Here is a 19191-nt window from a genome sequence, read left to right as displayed (position 1 = left end):
TGGACACTTCGAGCTGGGACAGCAAGATCAGAGACCACAGGGTTTGGCACGTGTCAGCCTTAAGTTCAAGTCCGGCTATTCGTACTTTCACCAACGTGGCACTGAACAGATCTCATGTAGTCTTGAACAATGGGGTTGGAGCTCGCCCTGGCCTCCCTTTCACCAGAATTTCCACTGCTGTGATTGGGTGAGAGGATGTACCTGAGGGGCTTCGTCATCAGCGGCCAGGTGTGATGCCATTGATGAGGCCGAGGCTGTTGACACGACGAAGAATATCACCCCTGTGGATCCACGAGCTGGAGGAATGCTGTCCGCACTCCACGCGGGGCCCGTGCTCTGAGCTTTGTGCAGCGTCTGGTAGAATTCTCTCATGTATTTGGAGGTCGATATTCTTACCCCGCAGGGTGAGGAAGGTGAGCTCCAGAGAGAGGCTTGTAGAGACGCTTGTCTGAGATCGCACAGAGGGTGAGTGTCAGAAGGCAGATTCAACACAAGCCTTGTCTGGATCTAAATCTCTGTGAGCCCCCCTCACCTGGGCAGCCCCAGGCATGTAAGAAGACAAATACACTCTGAAGTCTTTTAGGTCCTAAGTGACATGGTGGTCAGGATGTGGGGTCATTCATTCACTGGTTCATTCAACAGATATTTCAGGAGCACCTAAAATGTGGTGGCCGCTGCCCTAGGCCAGGAAATACATCTGTGAACAAAACAAAAATGTCCACCCCAAGGGACTGACATTCTAGCAGAGGAGATGTATGATAAAGCAAAAAAAAAAAAAAAAATCTGTAAGATGTTGAGGACCACGGTTCTGGTTTAGATCACTAAAGGAATGAGGGTTGGCAGTGAAAGTGGCCAGGGATTCAGCCCTGGGACGTTCCAAGGTCAGGGGGCCAGGGACAAAGCCTGTGTCCAGCAAAGGTGGCCGGGGAGGAGTGGCCGGGGCTGGAGGAGGGGAGTGGGAAGATGTGGCACTCTGGAAGCTGCAGGCGGAGGGACGGACCGACCGAGTTGAATGCTCCTGGAAGGTCGAGTGAGGCATGGCTGAGGAGTTGCACTGACTTAGCCTGCGTGGAGGTCACTGACCACCAAGACAAGTACGACTCCAATGGGAGCGTTGCGGGTGACCATCTGACTGGAGTGGCTTATGAGAAATTGGGAGGAAGAGTTGGAGAAAGACGTGTGACAGCTCTCAGTGCCACTGGGCTGGGGCCTCTGTCCGGGATACACCGCCAGCACTCCTGCGCTGGATTTGCTGACAGCAGCAGGAACAGCAGTACCACCTGCTGGCTCCAGCCGCTCTCCCTGGACCGTACCCAGAGCGTTAATACCCCGATGGCTCCTGGAGAGCTTGGGTCTGCGGCGACTTGCCCAGGGCCGACTCCTCCCCCAGGCAAGAGGGGCAGTGCCTGGGGCCCGTGGTACTCTTAGTGGCCTGTGAAAGTGTTTTGATTTCTGTTAAAAGTAGAAGAAAAGGGGCTTCCCTGGTGGCGCAGCGGTTGAGAGTCCGCCTGCCGATGCAGGGGACACGGGTTCGTGCCCCGGTCCGGGAAGATCCCACATGCCGCGGAGCACCTGGGCCCGTGAGCCATGGTCGCTGAGCCTGCGCGTCCGGAGCCCGTGCCCCACAACGGGAGAGGCCACGGCAGTGAGAGGCCCGCGTACCGCAAAAAAAAAAAAAAAAAAAAAAAAAAGAAAAAATGAACATTTAGGTTAAGTACATGTTATGGACTGAATTGTATTCCCCCCGCAAAAAAATTTACATATTGAATTCCTAACCCCTAGCACCCCAGAATGTGACTTTATATAGATACAGGGTCTTCAAAGAGGTAATAACGGTTAAATAAGGTCATTGAGGTGGGTCCTAATTTCATATGACTGGTCCTCAGGAGAAGAGATTAGGACACAGACATGCACAGAGGAAAGATGCAGGGAGAAGGCAGCCATCTCCAAGCCAAGGAGAGAGGCCTCAGTGAAACCAACCCTGCTGACAACCCCTTGATCTTGGACTTCCAGCCTCCAGCCTCCAGCCTCCAGAAGTGTGGGAAAATTAATTTCTGTAGTTTAAGCCACCCAGTCTGTGGTACTTTGTTATGGCAGCTGTAGTAAGCTAATATAATACACTTATATATTACTAATATTAATCTATTTGCTTTTATACCAACAGTCGTGAAATGTAATTTTGTGTGTATGTATATATGTATGTATTTGTATACACACATATATACACACACACAATACACATCTCTCTATATCTATATCTATATATATGGAAATAGAGCGAGGAAGGGGCTCATGAAAGCAAAGTGCCCGGGGCCCGGGGCACCTCCGCTGGGGGTGCAGAGGGGGCCCTAGTGCTCCATGTGATGCTGCCAACGGTCATCTCCGTTCCTGAAGGTCACCTCTGTTTTCTGAGGTACGTCCGCCTCTGCCAGCCAGTGAACAGGGACGGAGGGGCAGGTGCAACTGCCATTTGTGGAGCTCTTAGTCTGAGCTGGGCATTGTGGGCTCCACTACGCCCCACCTCCCGGGGGCATCTGGGGCCTTGGAGAAGCCATGTGGCTAACCGGGGCCCCATAGGCACAGAGCACGGAGCTGGCGCTGCGCCCGGGAGGCCTCACTCAGAGAGCCAGCCAGACCCCTGACCCTCTCCAGGTTATGAAAGGAGCCTCTGTCTGCAGGAAATGTCTCCAGGGTTCTGGAATGGTTTTTATTTTTTCCGGGGGATGGTAGACCCACAGGAAGCCGGGAGGCAGATCTGTTAAAAGCCCACCCAGGCTTTGGACCCCAGAGACCTGGGTTGGACCCCTGCTCCACTAGTTAGTTGCAACGCGTGTGAGTTCTGGGAAATCGCCTCCCTCACCCGTCTGTAAGATGGTGATAACCCTGGGGGCCGGTGTGAGCACGGAGGAGCTTGTGTGCGCCTAGAAGCGTTTGTACATGCTCCCTCAGCTCCCTGCGCCAGGGCTCTCCTCAGAGGCCTCCCTGACCCCTGTCTGTAGCTGTCCCCTCTTCAGCCACGTTGTCCCATCACAAGACACCCTGCTTGTTTCCTTCAGGGCCCCTTTTGGGCTCTGGGATGTTTGGTGACCCGTTTGCTTGCTTCTCGTCAATCCCCCGACCACCCAGTACGCCCCGAGGGTGCGGGGTGCCCCTGTCTTGTTCTCTGCTGTCTCCCCAGTGCCTGGAGCATAGCAGGGCCCCCGTGGATACCTGCCATCTTCTCTTCCCCACCCCTCGCTTGCTCTGCTCCAGTCACACTGGTGATCCAGAATCGAATGAAATGGAGTTCTCGAATGGAATGTTTTCGTCCTGATGTTTCAGCTAAAGACACAGAGAGTAGGGTCAGAAATGGAAAGTGTCGTGTAGGGTGTGGCTGGGGCAGGACCCTCGGCCCCTGTCCTTTCCCTGCAAGGCCTGACCATGCCGGTCCCGGACACCCCGAGCAGGATGCTGCAAGGCTCTCGGTTCCCGGGGGAGAGATCTTGTCTGGACCGACTGAGCTAGACACATTAACTCAGACATTTCAGTATTAAAAATATATATATATATTTTGCCTCTAGGGCTTTCTGATTAGCTCTTATCATCGTCCCAACGTTTAATGGGAACGTTCACTCAAGCAGAACACGTGGGGCTTTCTGGCTGACCCAGCTCGCTGTATGTTGTCTCTCACCTAAGGTGCATGCTGGGCGCCGGTGACGCTTACATCACAGACCAGAGTGAGGACTGAGTCATGGAGGGTGGCCAGGGCTTAGCACACACGAGCAGCCTTTCTTCACTCTGGGCCTCCTCCCCCTCCCCAAATGCCCTTGGGGTCATCATTCGAAGCAAACTCTGTGCTAGCTGCTGGACATCATGCTGAATGGACACGACCCCTGCCCTCACGTTGCTTCCGGTCCAGGGCAGGGAGGCAGCCTTGCAAACAGACACCTGCAGCGTTGCAGGGAGTCGGGGACGTATGTCCCAGGGCCGAGTGTCTGCTCTGTCCCTTGCTCTTCTCTCTCTCATTCTTTAATCTTTTGGCTACACTGCGTGCCACGTGGGATCATAGTTCCCCAACCAGGGATTGAACCCGGGTCCCCTGCATTGGAAGCACGGAGTTTTAGCCACTGGACTGCCAGGGAAGTCCCTTGCTCTTCTCTCAATGGAAGGGCAGGGACTGCACGGCTCTGAAGGGCTCATGGGTCACTCTTGATGCAGTGATGCCTCACTTAACCAGAAGTGTGCCTTTCTGGTAACTTTAATGATCCAGAACGTAGAGGAGGTCCAGGAAGTGAGCACAAAGAATTTCCAAGCAGCCAAACAGACGGCAGAATCCATGCCCCTTACTTAGCAGAACCTGAAGACTCTCGGACTTTGTTTATTTTGTGCAGAGTTCTAAGAAACGCAGGTCCTTCGTTTCTTAGCTCAGTGAAGTGTAGAGGAAGCAAATTAAGATTTAAGGGAGGCAGTCGAGATCCTGGATACACGTTGGCCCATTGACAATCATGGGATGAGAAAATGTAGGAAGGTCATTCAGAGTAGGTACAAGAACCGAGATGGTACTACACCTTCTGATGATAATTGGTCTGGAGCCATTACTCAGCCTGAGAGCATCACTGCAATGAGAGTGATATGAAAAATGGTCAGGAATTCATCCATCCATCCATCCATCCATTCATTCATTCCACAAGCACTTCCAGACTCCAGTCATGTGCCAACCATGATTCTGGGCTCTGGGGATGTGAAGGTCAACCTTTTGTGATTCCAGAACATCAGCAGGAAATGGCAGTGACACCCACTACTGCTGCTTCCTGAGTGACTGCTCTGGAGTGACCTCACCAAAGTACTTCACACACCTTCTCTCCTTCAGACCTTATGCCACCCTGGGAGACATGTATTATTTAATCCACATTTTGGAGAGGAGGAGACTGAGGCTCAGAAACGTAGGTGGCTTGCCCCCTGTCCCACTGTAATAAACGGTCAAGTCAGGATTGGAACACAGGTCTTCTCAACTCCAAGCCCATTTGTTTCTCCCACTCTGTCCTTTGGAAGCAGGTGTCCTCCAGCATCTCCCAAGAATATGCTGTGCATTTATTTGGTAGCTGGTATTCAAGACAACTTCAGGTGGTACACACATTTTCAAAATATTTAATAATTGTGTATTTATTTCCACAAATATTAGAAAATAAATATGGCTGGCACACCAGATCTGCAGTATAATGCTTCTGTATAAATACATTTTACCGGTAAAAATGTGAGTCGATTGAAAGAAACCATTAAGTAAATAATAGCCCAGGTGATAACATGGGTATGGTAAAAATCATGGAGATTGTGTGTGCTGATGGTAGTTGGGAAAAACAGGTATCCTGGGTTTAAGAAAGCAAGGAGGAACAGAATCGAGGTTGGATGTAATGCACATAAATGCACAAAGCAGGGGAAATATGGGTGCCCAGAACTGGTAGCTTCAGCTAGGTTGGAACATATTAAAATGGGAAAAGCGTGTTCTCAGTGATGCCAAGTGATGACAGAGTGTCCCCACCAGGTCCCAAGACTCATGCCCTGTATCTGCTTTCAGGGACCTGTGCCCTCCGGACCTGTGAGCAGCCCCTGCAGTGCGAGATCGCCCACCAGCTGGGACACGACCCCGTGCGCTATGACCTCACGGGCTGGCTCCACAGGGCCAAGACTAATCTTTCGGCCCTGGACGCCCCCCAGATCCTGCAGCAGTCGAAGAGGTGAGCCTGGCCAGGACTGGGGACGGGCTGGGGCATTCGAGGTGCTGGGGCCGTGAAGTCACAGCAGCGCAATGATGGAGACCAGTACAGGAACCCCTCCCTAATGACGCAAAGACCCGGACTCAAATAGGAGCAGTTCAGTGTCTCCCAGGGCCAGCCTGAGTCCAGCTGAGGAGAAAAGCCGGCCTTCTGGGGAAGTGGAACAAAAGCTAGGAAGCTGTGACTTCTTATTTTGGCTTCTGGCCTTTCATCGAGTATCTGGTAGATGATGTGACTGAAAGGACTTCTATGGACATCTTCAAACTAGGGGGTCGTAAAGCCAAAGTGATGATGTTTTGTAGCATTAAAAAAAGCTCACTGCATTTCTTGACGGCTCAGAAGTGCTAGCAGAGGGCTGCTTTGACTTCAGAGAGCTATTGGGAAATGCTTGTTTTGTGTGTGTGCGCACGCGTGAAGCTCAGGCCACAACATTTACTAACCATCTGCTATGCACCTGGCATCAGGATGAACGCTTTATAAGCATTTTTAAAATTCTTACAACAACTGTATCTCTGGGCCCATTTTATAGATGAGAAAATTGAGGCCCCAGGAGGCCAAGTGGTTCGCCTTTGATCACATAGCAAAAGAAAAAAGTGGCAGAGCCGGGATACGATTTGGGTCTAGGTGGTCAGAGTTGTTTGGAAAGCCTGTATCTGGGGGGGCTCAGGGGCGCACAGCTCCTGGAAAGAGATCAAGTCAGGGGATGGGGCAGAAGGAAGGGTAAAGAGCACATGGAGGGCTGTGTGGGGAGCCAGCAGACCTGAGTCAAGTCCCATCCCTGCCCCGTGTCACCTGGGTGACTGTAGGCAGTCCCTTTCCCTCCTCTGGGTTTCTCGCTTTCTCCATCATGACATAAGGGTTTGTTGGGCAAGGCCATGTTGCACAGCTCTGGAGTCAGGCAAATGTACAAATGCTGCTTTTCCCTTTTTCAAACTGCGTGAGCTGGGTCACAGTTTCACAATCTGAGAAATGGGAATGATGCCGCCAAGCTTACACGTGTGCTGTCAGGCTTTGGTGATGTGACATGACAGATGGCTTGTTAAGGAGCCTGGTTCATAGCTGGCCCTCCACACGTCTTGTGGCCTTGTAAATTTCCCTTCTGCTCTAAAATCCCATGGCTCAAGCTGAGTGAGGGGTGTAGGGTTAGGGAAGGGCGGGCATACCTTGGTTGATCAGATGGCCTGGTGAGTGGGGGACATTCTGGGAAAAAGGAGCAGCGTGTGCTTGGAGGTGAGAGAGCACGGCAGGTTGGAGGTAAATCCCAGCAGGGTGTCTTGCAGGCTTGAGAGCCAAGCGTTGGTGCTTTTTCTTAGCATGTGGTTCTGCAGCCAAGGTCCCTGATGCACCAGGACTGCTGGTGTCGCTTTCTCATTCCTGGGCCCATCTAGTCTCTCAGGTGGGGCTTCCCAGGAGGTTCTCATGCCCACTCAGCTTTCGCTTTATATATACGGAGTGGAGGTCCAAAGAGGACACGTGACTGCCCAAGGCACAAAGTGAATTGGAGACCAGAAGTCAGGTCTCCCAACCCCACAGATGGGGCAGTCCTCGTGCAGGGGTCAGGGCTGTGGGCCCGACCTTCTCTCCCTGTACCAGGGCTTGGTGCCGACGTCCTTCGCTCTCAGGGCTGCTGCTTCCAGGGGCTTCACGCCCCCCACTGCTCCCTCCCCAGATTTTTATTTCAGCGTGAGTGTATTCAAGCCATTGTTAGTCTGTGCGCTCTGCCATGCATCTAACCTCTCTCAGCACCCTTGGTGCATCTGGCAAGACTCATTTCCTTAATATTGGACAGTCGGGTAGGCGTAGAGGCGGGTGGGTAATGGGTCTTGAGGGCTGGGACCGGGGTGGGGCCCGGACTTGCAGGGAGCGATGGAAGGTGCCCGCAGGTGTCCACTGGAGGGGATGGGCTGGTGCGACCAGAGAGGCACGGGTCCTCCTCTGGGCCCCCGCTTCCTCCTGGGGCGCAGTAGGGTCTGCCTGGTGCTCAGGCTGTCTGTTCGAGAGCAAGCACAGTAAGCACCTGCTGTGTACTGCACCTGTTCTCGGGATGACCGAGATGACTTTGCCCTCTAAGGAAGTGCAGGTGGGGTAGAATTCCTGCAGGTACGTAGGTGACGGAAATGTCCAGTAGAAGGAAAGTTGCTCTGAGGTCAGGGGAGGAAGAGAGGCATGGAGGAAGGGGCTGACGTTTGTCACCAAGCAAAGGCTTGTGTGGCAGAAGGGACCATGAACAGAGTAGGCAGTTAGCGTATGATTCGAGGGGAGGGTTCAGGAGGCAGATTAGCAGGAGGCAAGGGGGGTCCCCTTTGCTCCACCCTGTGAGCCCCCTGAAGCACCTCTCTCTTTCCCCTCCTACCTGCCAGGGAGGAGCTGAGGGGCCTGTTCCTGTCCCGGGCCAAGCTGTCCCCTGTATGCCGGGCCGTGGCCGGCCTGGAGGGCACCTCCCAGCAGGCCCAGCAGAGGAGTAGCACGGTGAGGAGGACGTTCGCCAGCAGCTTGGCCGCGGTGAAGAGGAAGGCCCCGTGCTCCCAGATCAAGCTTCAGATGGTGAGTGGGGGCCCTGTCCCCGTGGAGTCGTGGCCTCACTGCCCACCTCCAGGGTGGCTTACCCACCCACATCATCTCTGAGCTCCCCAGCGAGCCTGAAGGGGCGGGCAACACCCACGTTTCACCACGGAAGAGACCGAGGCTCAGGGAAGCAAAGAAATTTGGTGGAAAGTGATCCATCCAAGTCTGAGGCCAAAGCCTCAGCTCCTTGGTTTAACTTAAGCGGCTTCGGGAAGTTTGCAGGAACCACAGCTGCCCTCTTGACCAAGGTGACAAATGTCACGGCCAGACCAGCCCCGCCTGCCTTCCTCACCTCGCAGGCCTGCATGTTTACCTCTAGGCTCTCCATAGGGGAGGCGGCAGGATCCAGCACTGGCTGTAAAGATGTCACCTGGACGCCTTGATCCAAAAACAAGTGGTCAGGCTGAGTCAGGCTGAGCTCAGGAGGGTGGGATGTGGGAAGGATTGGTTTGAAGAAATGACTCGTAGCATATTATACTGGAAAAGCCCACAGACCAGGTCCTGGGTCCTAGTCTTCCTTTTCGGCGCGTGGTCCATGCAGCCTTAGGTCGCTCACTTGTCCTCTCCATGTCCCAATTTCTCCATCTGTTATAATAAGGGTTGTTGCAAAGGTCCTTTATTTCTCATGAGTACAAATCAGGCCATGAATAGGAGGTCCTTGGTGTAGGACATAGGGCCCCCACAGAGATGCCCAGGCCAGACTGCATATACATTTGGGGAATGTTCAGACCCCTGTCTGTCTCACCCTGGCCCTGACCGCAACCCCGTCTCCTCTCTGTCCTAGGATGCATTGATCAGCGTGATCAGACGGTCTCAGTTACACTTCATCCACTGCCTGGTGCCGAGCCCAGTGGTGGAGAGCAGAGGCGGGCAGGGGTCTCTGACTCCACCGCAGCCTGGTAGAGACAAGCCCAGGGCAGGCGGGTCCCTGCCCTTGGACATCCCGGCACTGAGGGTGCAGCTTGCAGGGTCCTACATCCTGGAGGCGCTGCGCCTGCACAGGGCAGGTAAGAGGCAGCCTGGGAGCGAGCACCTTGTCTCTGACTCTTGGGACACGCTCCTGGACCAGTGACAGCCGAGGGACAGGAGCATCAGCTGTGTGCCAGGAGCTTTCCATGCAGCATCCCGTCGAAACTGCCCAGCAGCCCTGTGAGGGGGGAGCTATGATTACCCCATTTTACAGATGAAGAAACTGAGGCTCAGAGAGGAGAAGGGACTTGCTTAGGGTCACACAGCGGGATGTGGCAGAGCCTAGGTTTATGCCGAGGTCTCTTTGAGTCCAAAGCCCATCTTATTTCCTGATTTAGTTGTGAACTCCTGGAAGGCCACGGGTGTGTCTTACTCATCTTCCTTTCAACAACAAACATCTCAGGGGCATTTGCCTTGGAGTAGAGGGTGAAATTTCCACAGTGATTAATATTTGGTCTTCAAGACACTCAGCCTGGTTTGGGAGGTCCGTGTGGAAACAAGCTTGGTCCATGATGGGACCAGGGTGTGTGTCACATGGGGATGCCCAGAGGAGGAAGCAGGGAGACTGGGAAGACCTCCTGGAGGAGATAACGTCTTATTTGAGTCTTGGAAAGAAGCAGGTAGCTCACCTCTGGCTGGTGCAGGGAGAGGAAAAGCTTGGCTGAGGGATCACCGTATGCAAAGGCAGGGAGGCATGGAGGAGCCTTGGTTTTCAGGGAATCGGGTTCAGAATGAGTGGGGGATTGTGGGAGATGAGGGGCGGATCCACCAGGAGAGACAGCCTGTGAATGCTGTCTTTGGAAGTTTGGCTTTCCTGGGTCCAGCTGAGGAGGTGATGGAATGATAGGGGAATAAGGGGTTTCAGCCAAAGGAACCAAGTGTCAGGCCTGTGTTTGAGAAACCAAGCATGCACCAGGGTTCCCCCATTAGCTCATCTTATGAGTTGAGTTCGATCTGAAATTTTCCCATTCTCTTCTGCCTCTGAGACCCCGTAGGCCACCCCTTGGGTTCCCCTCCCAGCCAGAAACAGCTCAGGCGACGTCAGCGGATGGGGCGGCAGGGCTGGCGGGGAGTCTGGGTGGGCATCCATTTGTTTAATATTCCTGTGGTCACTGACGCCTCAGCTTGTGGTCGCTGCCCCCGTGTCCTCCCACCGTGTTAATACGGAACCCTGGGCATGAGGTAGTTGACGGAGAAGCCGGGAGCAGCTGGAAGCAAAGATGAGCCCCTTGCTCCCTTCAGCATCACATTGATTTTCCCACCGGTCCACGCAACCACAGGCACAGGAAGACAGATACTGTCGCACGGGAAGAGCGAGGTGGTAACAGCCCGTGGCTGATCGACTGTGCCCCGCCGCCCGGAGGCATCCTGGCCCGTGGGTTGGAGTCCCTGCGTGCAGGCATGGGTCAGCGTCCCCTTCCTCCCTGTGGGTCCGCCCTCTGCGTTGTCAGTGCCGCCCGACTTGGAGGGAGCTTCCAGCTCAGTGAAGGGTTGAAGTCTTGTGGTATAACTTGCCAAATTTCTGTCTCCCAGACCTGGTTCATTTCCTCATTGTTTTCTTGTTTGTTTTTTTTTTTTAATTAATTAATTTATTTCTGGCTGCATTGGGTCTTCATTGCCGTGCAGGCTTTCTCTAGTTGTGGCGAGCGGGGGCTACTCTTCGTTGCGGTGCGCGGGCTTCTCATTGCGGTGGCTTCTCATGTTGCGGAGCACAGGCTCTAGGCGTGTGGGCTCAGTAGTTGTGGCTCACGGGCTCTAGAGCGCAGGCTCAGTAGTTGCGGTGCACGGGCTTAGTTGCTCCGCGGCATGTGGGATCTTCCCGGACCAGAGCTCAAACCCGTGTCCCCTGTATTGGCAGGTGGATTCTTAACCACTGCGCCACCAGGGAAGTCCTCCTCATTGTTTTCTGCTCTGAGCCACTTCTGTCTCACACCATACAAGCAATATTTACAAGCATACAGAGATCCATACACGTGTGTCACGTATTTATGATTTGGAGTCTGTGCACGTGTAACGTATACACGAGCAGATGTTGCTTTATTGTGCTTCGCTTTATTGCGCTTCACAGAGAGCGCACTTTTTTACAAATCAAAGGTTTGTGGTAACCCTGTGTCAAGCCAGTCTGTTGTCACCGCTTTTTCCTACAGCATTTGCTCACTTTGTGCCACATTTTGGTAATTCTTGCAATGGTTCCAACCCACCACCCGCAAAAATGTACAACTCGCTGAGGGCTGAGATGACGGTTACATTTTTTAGTAATAAAGTATTTTTTAAATTATTGATTTATTTTTATAAAAACACAGAATTACAGTGTATCAATTTACTTATTCAATTAATACCCTTTAGTAAAAATAAAGTAATTATGAAATTCAACAGGAAAATACTAGTAATAAAGCATTTTTTAATTGAAGTACATTGTGTTTTAGATGTAATGCTATTGCATGCTTAATAGAATAGTCCAGGGCCTTCCCTGGTGGTGCAGTGGGTGAAACTCCACGCTCCCAGTGCAGGGGGCCCGGGCTTGATCCCGGGTCAGGGAACTAGATCCCGCGCGCGTGCCGCAACTAAGAGTTCGCCTGCCGCAACAAAGATCCCGTGTGCTGCAACTAAGACCCGGCGCAGCCAAAATAAAGAGATAAATAAATATTAAAAAAAGATGAGTTTAACATTGAAAAAAAAGAATATGGTATAGTCTAAAGATAACTTTTTTTTTTTTTAATTTTATTTATTTATTTATGGCTGTGTTGGGTCTTTGTTTCTGTGTGAGGGCTTTCTCTAGTTGTGATGAGCGGGGGCCACTCTTCATGGCGGTGCTCGGGCCTCTCACTATCGCGGCCTCTCTTGTTGCGGAGCACAGGCTCCAGACGCGCAGGCTCAGTAGTTGCGGCTCACGGGCCTAGTTGCTCCACAGCATGCGGGATCTTCCCAGACCAGGGCTCGAACCTGTGTCCCCTGCATTAGCAGGCAGATTCTCAACCACTGCGCCACCAGGGAAGCCCTAAAGATAACTTTTATACATACTGGGAAACCAAAAAGTTTGGGGGATGCTTTATTGCGATGTTTGCTTCGTTGCGGTGGTCTGGAACGGAACCTGCAACATGTCAGGTGTGCCTGAGTTCATACACACATGCACACATGATGCACACATACATATGCTGTTTCTCAGGTACCCACGATGTGCTGGGCACTGCGGTTACGCATACTAACTGATGTTGTTCTCACAAAGCCCTTAGCACAATGCCTGGAGGAGAGTGAATGCTCAGCAAACGTTACATATGGGGCAGGCTGGTGGGCACAGGTCGGACTCTGGAGCCAGTTGGCCTGGGCTTGACTGGGGCTGACACTGGCAGGTCCCTAGATCGTGCCTGCCTTTTATCTCCTGTGATAGCTCAGGTCTCAGAGAGCTGTCGAGTGGGTTGATGAATTAATAAGGGAATAACAGAAAAGTGCCTGGACCTGGGAAAGTGCTCAAAACACGTTAGCCTCCTTTATTGGGTTAACCAGAAAGTTCGTTCGGGGTGGCACAGCAAAACCCGAACGAACTTTTTGGCCAGCCCAATATTTCAATCATTATTGGATTTAATCCTCATCGTGACTGTGTGACAGGAGATCTTATTACTCTCATCTGACAAGTGAAGAACTTGAATCTCAAAGAAATAGGGTCATTTGTCGCTGGTCAGAGGGCTAATCAGGGCAGATGTGAGATACGAACCCAAGTAAGTCTGACTCAAAAGGACAGGCCTGTAACCTCCCAGCCCCCAGGTCTCTGTGCGGTCAGCATCCTTCCAACCTGGCCTGAAACCCTCCTCTTCCCCCAGGAAGGCTTCATGGATTTGCCACATGTACCCACCATGACTCTTCCTCATGGTTCATGCATTTGGCTTATTGTAAAGTGAAGTCTAAAAATGGAGTGAGATTTCACCAGACCTTCTCCCATCCAGCCACTTGAGGGTTCTTTTTAAGGCAACTGAGGATCTACCACGCCCCTTGTATCCAGGATGAAGTCCAAGCTTCGAGGTCTGGAATTTGATGTCACGTTCCTTGGGGACCCGGTCCCTGCTTGTCTTTCACCTCATTGTTGGTTACTCTCACGGGATTCGTTATCATCTCTGTCTGGGTTTGGATCCCATCTGGGAGAGTTAGGGTTGACTTCACTTTGGGCTACGTGACTTGAACTCTCTGGGCCTCAATTTCCAATCTATATAATGGATGTAATGATACAGTCCCCAGAGTGTCTGTAACACAAGGAAGTTGTTATCCTAGTGTCTTGCACACATAAAAGCTCAGTAACTGCTTTTGCTATGACTGTGAAACGAACCTTGTATTTTCCTGCTGTGGCTCCCTCTGCCTGGACTTCTTCCACACCAAATCCTCTGACACACTCTCATGGCCCTTTCAAAGGCCAGCTCAAACGTCACCTTCTCTCAGTAGCTTTTCAGATGCCACTTCCCACACAGAAGGGTGCAGCTGTGTCCATCCTACATGTTAGATTTAACATGTAGATACCGTCTGATGCAGCATTTCCCACATGCGGTCTGTGGGGCGGTAAAAAGTATTAAACCAAAAAAAATTTTTTTCCCATGGTCCAGCAGGTTTGGAGAACTCTGGGTTAAGCGAAGCTAATCAGGGCAAATTCCCTGCAGAGGGTCTGGAGCCTTTGACGTCAGTGCTCACACAGATTGTGACCTTCGGAGAAGCAGATGAGGGGGCAGCTTTTTCAAACTTTCATTGGAGCCTTTTATAGGGTCCTTGTTCTGGGGAATGCAGTTGGGAAATGCTGATTGAACCCAATTTCTTAAATTAGCAAATGGGGAGACTGAGGCCCTAAGACGTGAGGGCACACAGTGAGTAGCAAGGCTGGGAGCAGACCCCTGGACCCCTGGGCTGGGCTTCTCACTTGGATTCTTTGTTCTTCTGCTCCCACCACCCCAGGCTACGCTGACCACATGGGGCTCACTCAGTTCCGCCGAAGATTTCAGGTGCTGGACCCTCTGCTCATGAAGAAGCTCAAGTCGGCCCCCGAGAGAGTGGATGAGAAGAAGGTATGTGGAGCCAGGTGATGGGGGTGGAGGCCCCAGTGCTTCTGTTCTGTAGGGATGGCCCCGGGGGCAGCTGGGGCAGCCAGGATCCGAGAGCTGGGCCTTGGGGGCTAAGGTGACGGTGGCATGAGCTTTGACTCAGACCCCTGCTCCAGACTTCGCCTGCTGCCGTGTCACTTAGGACACTGCCTACCCCAGAATGGTCCTTCTGAAACCCTGCATGAGAAAGTGCAGGGAAAGAATTAGAGCCACGAAAAGAGCAAGTCCCAGCCAGGGGGGCTCCTAGCAAGATGAAAAGTCGTCATTCCCACCCATAGGAGTGTTCCCCTCGGCACCAGCACCCTGAGATATAGTCTATGAAAAGAGGACTCTGTGGTCCCAAACACCCCCCTCGGGGCCTTTGCACTAACTGTCCCCTCTGCCTGGAGCGCTTTTCTCCCCAGTCCTTGCCTGGCCAGTGTCATTGTCATCTTGCTATTCAGATCTTGGCTCAGATGCTCTTCTCCATCACATCATCTTGTTTTAATAGTTGCATAGCACTTATCCTTATCTGAAATTATACACAGATTGCCTGTGTGTTCTCTAGCTCACAGCAAGTGTTCGATAAATTTCCCGTTGGATGAATGAATGAATACATGTACCTAACCTTGTTATTTCTGCCCCTGGGTATCTCCTTTCTCCATCTCTACTGTAAACTTCTGGAGCCGGAAGTCTTCACCCCTAGTGCCAAAGCCTCGGTAAATGTTTCTATTGAGAATGGCCACCGGCTAATCAATGATAGAGCTCTTCAGAATTTGCAAAGCGCTAGTGCATCCTCACAACAGCCCTGCAGAACAAGAGCTGTTACATCTCTTTTATAAATGAGGAGACGTAGGCTCATGGAGATGGATGATTCCCTTGAGGCCACACAGCCGAGCATTCATGGGTTTTGTCCTTGAACCCAAATTTCTTGATTCCAGGGAGTGCTTTTGAGAAAGCCTGGGCTCCAGAGTCAAACAGACCTGCAGTTGACTCCCACCTGGGGCTGTGTGAACTTAAACGAGTGAATCCATCTTTCTGCCTCAGTTTCCTCATCTGTAAAATAGGAACAACAATAATACCAACTCCAGCGGGGCGTTTGGAGGATTGTATGTAATAGTGTAATTGACGTGCTTGACGTAGGGCCCAGCATATAATAAGGGCTCATTATGTATGGACTGCTGTCAGCAGCATCAGCACCACCATCATCATCTTTCAAGGCCAGAGTGATGGCAGCCAAGCCACACAGGCTGGATATTCACGACCGTGTTGAAACTCCCCCTCCAAGTGAGCGTGCCCGTGCATGCCTGAGCTCACTTGGAGGGGGAGCTCACAATTCTTAAATCCTCTCTGGGCTCGTTTCTGCAGCAAGGGCCAGGGCACAGGCCGCCTCCTGCAGACAAGGCGGCATTTCTCTGTGGCCCTCCTGAGTCACTGTGGGGAGGGGACCTCAGACCCAGGCTGGTGTGGAGCGAGGCTATCCCCGCCAACCCATCTTGGAAACCACGAAACTCTGCCTGGCTTGGTGCCACCAGCCACTGTGTACCAAGCTTCATTGGGGTTCTTTATCCTAGGTCCCCCGCCCCAGTCTTAATCTCTGTTCAGAGCATCTGGAATGGAACCATTGAAAGGGGCTTGGGCTCCTCTGCAGTTGAAAACAGCACAGAAGTGGGGCGTGGGGGAGCTGTCTGCGGGGGCAGTGGGGGTAGCATATGGAGGCATTTCTATTCCGGACGACTCAGCAGTTCTCTCTTGGAGCCAAACCGAAGCCACCTCCATATACTCGCTGGAGGCCTCGGGAAGTGGAAAATTACCGGTGGAATGGACTTGGGAGTTTTTGCTGCTTCTTATTCTCTTTTTATTTGCTCACAAATTTCATTTGCTGCAGCATAGGATTTTGGTAGCAACAAAAGGAAACGCCATCCTGCCTCTTACGAAAAAGCTGATAAATATTCATTTGCCAGGCAACATGATATGCCATGAATTATACATGAACACGTGCTCGGGTGGGCAAACTGTCAGCCTCTGTGTGCAAAGCATTTAAGACCTCAGGATTTAATAAGACAAGTTTGACAGCTAGAAAAGGTCAATATTATCATTAGACACTAGACAGCAGCAGAGGGAATTCATTGTCAGGGTGTGAAATGGGCCTTGGTGCATCCCTTGTGTGCCCAGCATGCACGTGGTGCTTAAACAAGGCTCTTTCCCAGTGAAGTGCTCTCATTTGGAGGGTCCCCGATGGATATTTTGTGCTCCCGAAACAAAAATAGCGTGTGCCTTTTACCACAGATGCACAGACCCTCATCACGAAATATCAGGCGTAATGTGAAAAGGTTACGGCCCTCAGTAGATAAAGCCTCCCTGCTCTGGGAATTGTCCCCATTTTACAGCAGAGGCGAATGAGGCTGTCACCCCCCCCCCCCGCCCCAGCTGGGCAGTGGGGCAGTGGTGGAGCTGGGATTTGAACTCAGGTTCTCAAATTCCTCACATAGGGCTTTTTACTGTTTATTGTGGTAAAATACACATAACATAAAATTTACCATCTTAACCATTTTCAAGCATAGTGGCCTTAAGTACATTTGTATTGTTGTGAAGCCAGCACTGCCATCCATCCATCCATGGATCCATCCATCCATCTCCAGAGCTCTTCATTTTCCAAAAACTGAGGCTGTCCTCATTAAACACTAACTCCCCATCACCCGCCCCCCAACCAGCCCTTGGCAACCACCATTCTGCTTTCTGTCTCTATGAATTTGATTGCTCTAGGGACCTCATATAAGGGGAATTATCTAGTATTTGTCCTTTTTTTTTTTTTTTGCGGTACGCGGGCCTCTCACTGTTGTGGCCTCTCCCGTTGCGGAGCACAGGCTCCGGACGCGCAGGCTCAGCGGCCATGACTCACGGGCCCAGCCGCTCCGCGGCATGTGGGATCCTCCCGGACCGGGGCACGAACCCGTATCCCCTGCATCGGCAGGCGGACTCTCAGCCACTGCGCCACCAGGGAAGCCCTAGTATTTGTCCTTTTGTAACTGGCTTATTGCACGCAGTATGATGTCCTCAAGGTTCACCCATGTTGTAGCACATGTTGCAGCACATTCTTAAAAGAAGAATTTCTTTCTTTTAAGGCTGAATCCTGTTCCACTGTGTTTACGTAGTATAGCGTTTTGTTTATCCATCCTCTCTCAGTGGACACTTGGACTGCTTCCACCTTTTGGCTATTCTGAATGACCCTGCTATGAACACAGTGTACAGATATCTCTTTGAGACCCTGTTTTTGATTCTTTCGGGTATGTACCCAAAGTGGAATTGCTGGATCATATGGTAATCCTATGTTTAATTTTTTGAGGAACCTCCAAACTGTTTTCCGTAATGGCTGCATCATTTTATATTCCCCCCAACGAGGGTTCCAGTTTCTCCACATCTTTGCCAACGTTTGTTATTTACTGGGTTTTCTGTTTGTTTGTTTTGCATTAGTCATCATAATGGGTGGGAGGTGGTATCTCATTGTGGTTTTGATTTGCAGTCCTCTGATGGTCAGGGCTGGTGAGCATCTTTTCATGTTCATACAGGACTTCTGAACGGGAGCCTTTTGAAGACAGAGTATTTGGTGAAGTTTTGTATAGAATGTGCCATCTGTGATGTTAATTTAAAATAATTATTATTGATCCCATCCAACTGTAACCAAGTGCCTCCTTTGCACCAGGCCCTGTGCTAGCTGCCAGAGAGACAGGAATGAACAGAACACAGCTTTGTGGGGAAGAAAGATGAAAATGAGTAATTTCCAGACAGAGGGATAGTTTTGGGATGCCCCAGGAAACACATCTAAAACTTTGGATTTTTGCAGCAGGGGTGAGGGTGGGACATTCAGGGAAGACACCTCAGAGCAGATGATGATTGAGTTGAGCTTTCTGGGACAATTTCAAGGAATCAAGTAAGAGAAAGTACAGGGCAAGCCACATCGGGAACAGCATGTACAGAGATCCAGAGTCACGAGGTTCCATGGCTAATCTAGCGTGGCTGGAGCATAAATGCTGCCAAGTGTCAAGAAAAGGGTCTGAGGTTGTTGGCAGGGGCCAGACCACAGTCACTGTTAGCAGAGATAGAGTCTGGGCTTTATCGGGTGGTCGGTGATGGTTGACCAAAAGGTTACCAGCAGGAGCACAGCTTTGAAGACTAGATCATTATTATTTGAACTGGCTTAAGCAAAACCATGAAGGAAGTCAAGTCCACTCTGGCCATTCCTTGGCCCTCTGTAGGGAGCAGTGTTCTCACGCTGACTTCCAGCCGTTGAGGATGCCCGTCTCTTCTAGACTCCCAGGCACCTGCTCCGGTCTCCAAAATAACCCTCTCTAACCATCGTGGGTCCCGTTCCTCTCTCCCAGGTTATCCCATCTGGTTAAGATTATGCCTTAACCCACACTGAAGCCCTCCCAGTGACCTCAGGCAGGTTCCTGGAAGAGCTCGTTCGGTTCACCTTGGCGGCGTCCCAGATTCTGGTCCCTTCAGTCTCTCTGCTGCTGAGGCAGGAATCGCTAAGTCTCCCTGATCCCATGATAGGAAAGCCCTGGGCCCACCGTCTTCCCCTGAGTCTACAGTGATGATTGATTTTTGCCAACCAAATCTGTGTCCCTGGGGACTTGATCTGAACACACCTAAGGCATGCCAGTCTGTCTTCCCAAAGGCAGCCACTCTTCTTCTGTCTTAGACCCTGGTAGACACTCCCGATTTCCTCTGAATTTGTCTGAGTGCTTTTCTGCTGGGAGGAGGCCCCTGTGAGCCCGTGACTGGGGCAGAGGGGTGGGGGGAGGGAGAGAGGGAGCTGTCCGTTGTTATGATGCTGAACGATG

The 19191-nt window shown here is 51.6% G+C and overlaps 1 protein-coding gene across 5 annotated transcripts in view; it reads left to right on the top strand.

The window, feature by feature from the left end:
* The window catches only part of MYO18B (myosin XVIIIB), a 238668-nt gene that overhangs the window by 76086 nt on the left and 143391 nt on the right, over positions 1–19191 (top strand). For all 5 annotated transcript variants that reach the window (XR_004345504.1, XM_032603528.1, XM_032603530.1 and 2 more), the window contains exons 18-21: positions 5555–5714; positions 8114–8297; positions 9103–9325; positions 14220–14329. Coding sequence is in view for 4 of the 5 variants with exons in the window: in XM_032603528.1 (XP_032459419.1) it covers positions 5555–5714; positions 8114–8297; positions 9103–9325; positions 14220–14329 (677 nt within the window). In the remaining variant the exon portion in view is untranslated. The remainder of the gene's footprint in view (positions 1–5554; positions 5715–8113; positions 8298–9102; positions 9326–14219; positions 14330–19191) is intronic.

Source organism: Phocoena sinus, chromosome 14 (assembly GCF_008692025.1).
Source record: "Phocoena sinus isolate mPhoSin1 chromosome 14, mPhoSin1.pri, whole genome shotgun sequence".
Taxonomy (NCBI): Eukaryota; Metazoa; Chordata; class Mammalia; order Artiodactyla; family Phocoenidae; genus Phocoena; species Phocoena sinus.
This window is presented reverse-complemented; position numbering and strand designations above follow the sequence as displayed.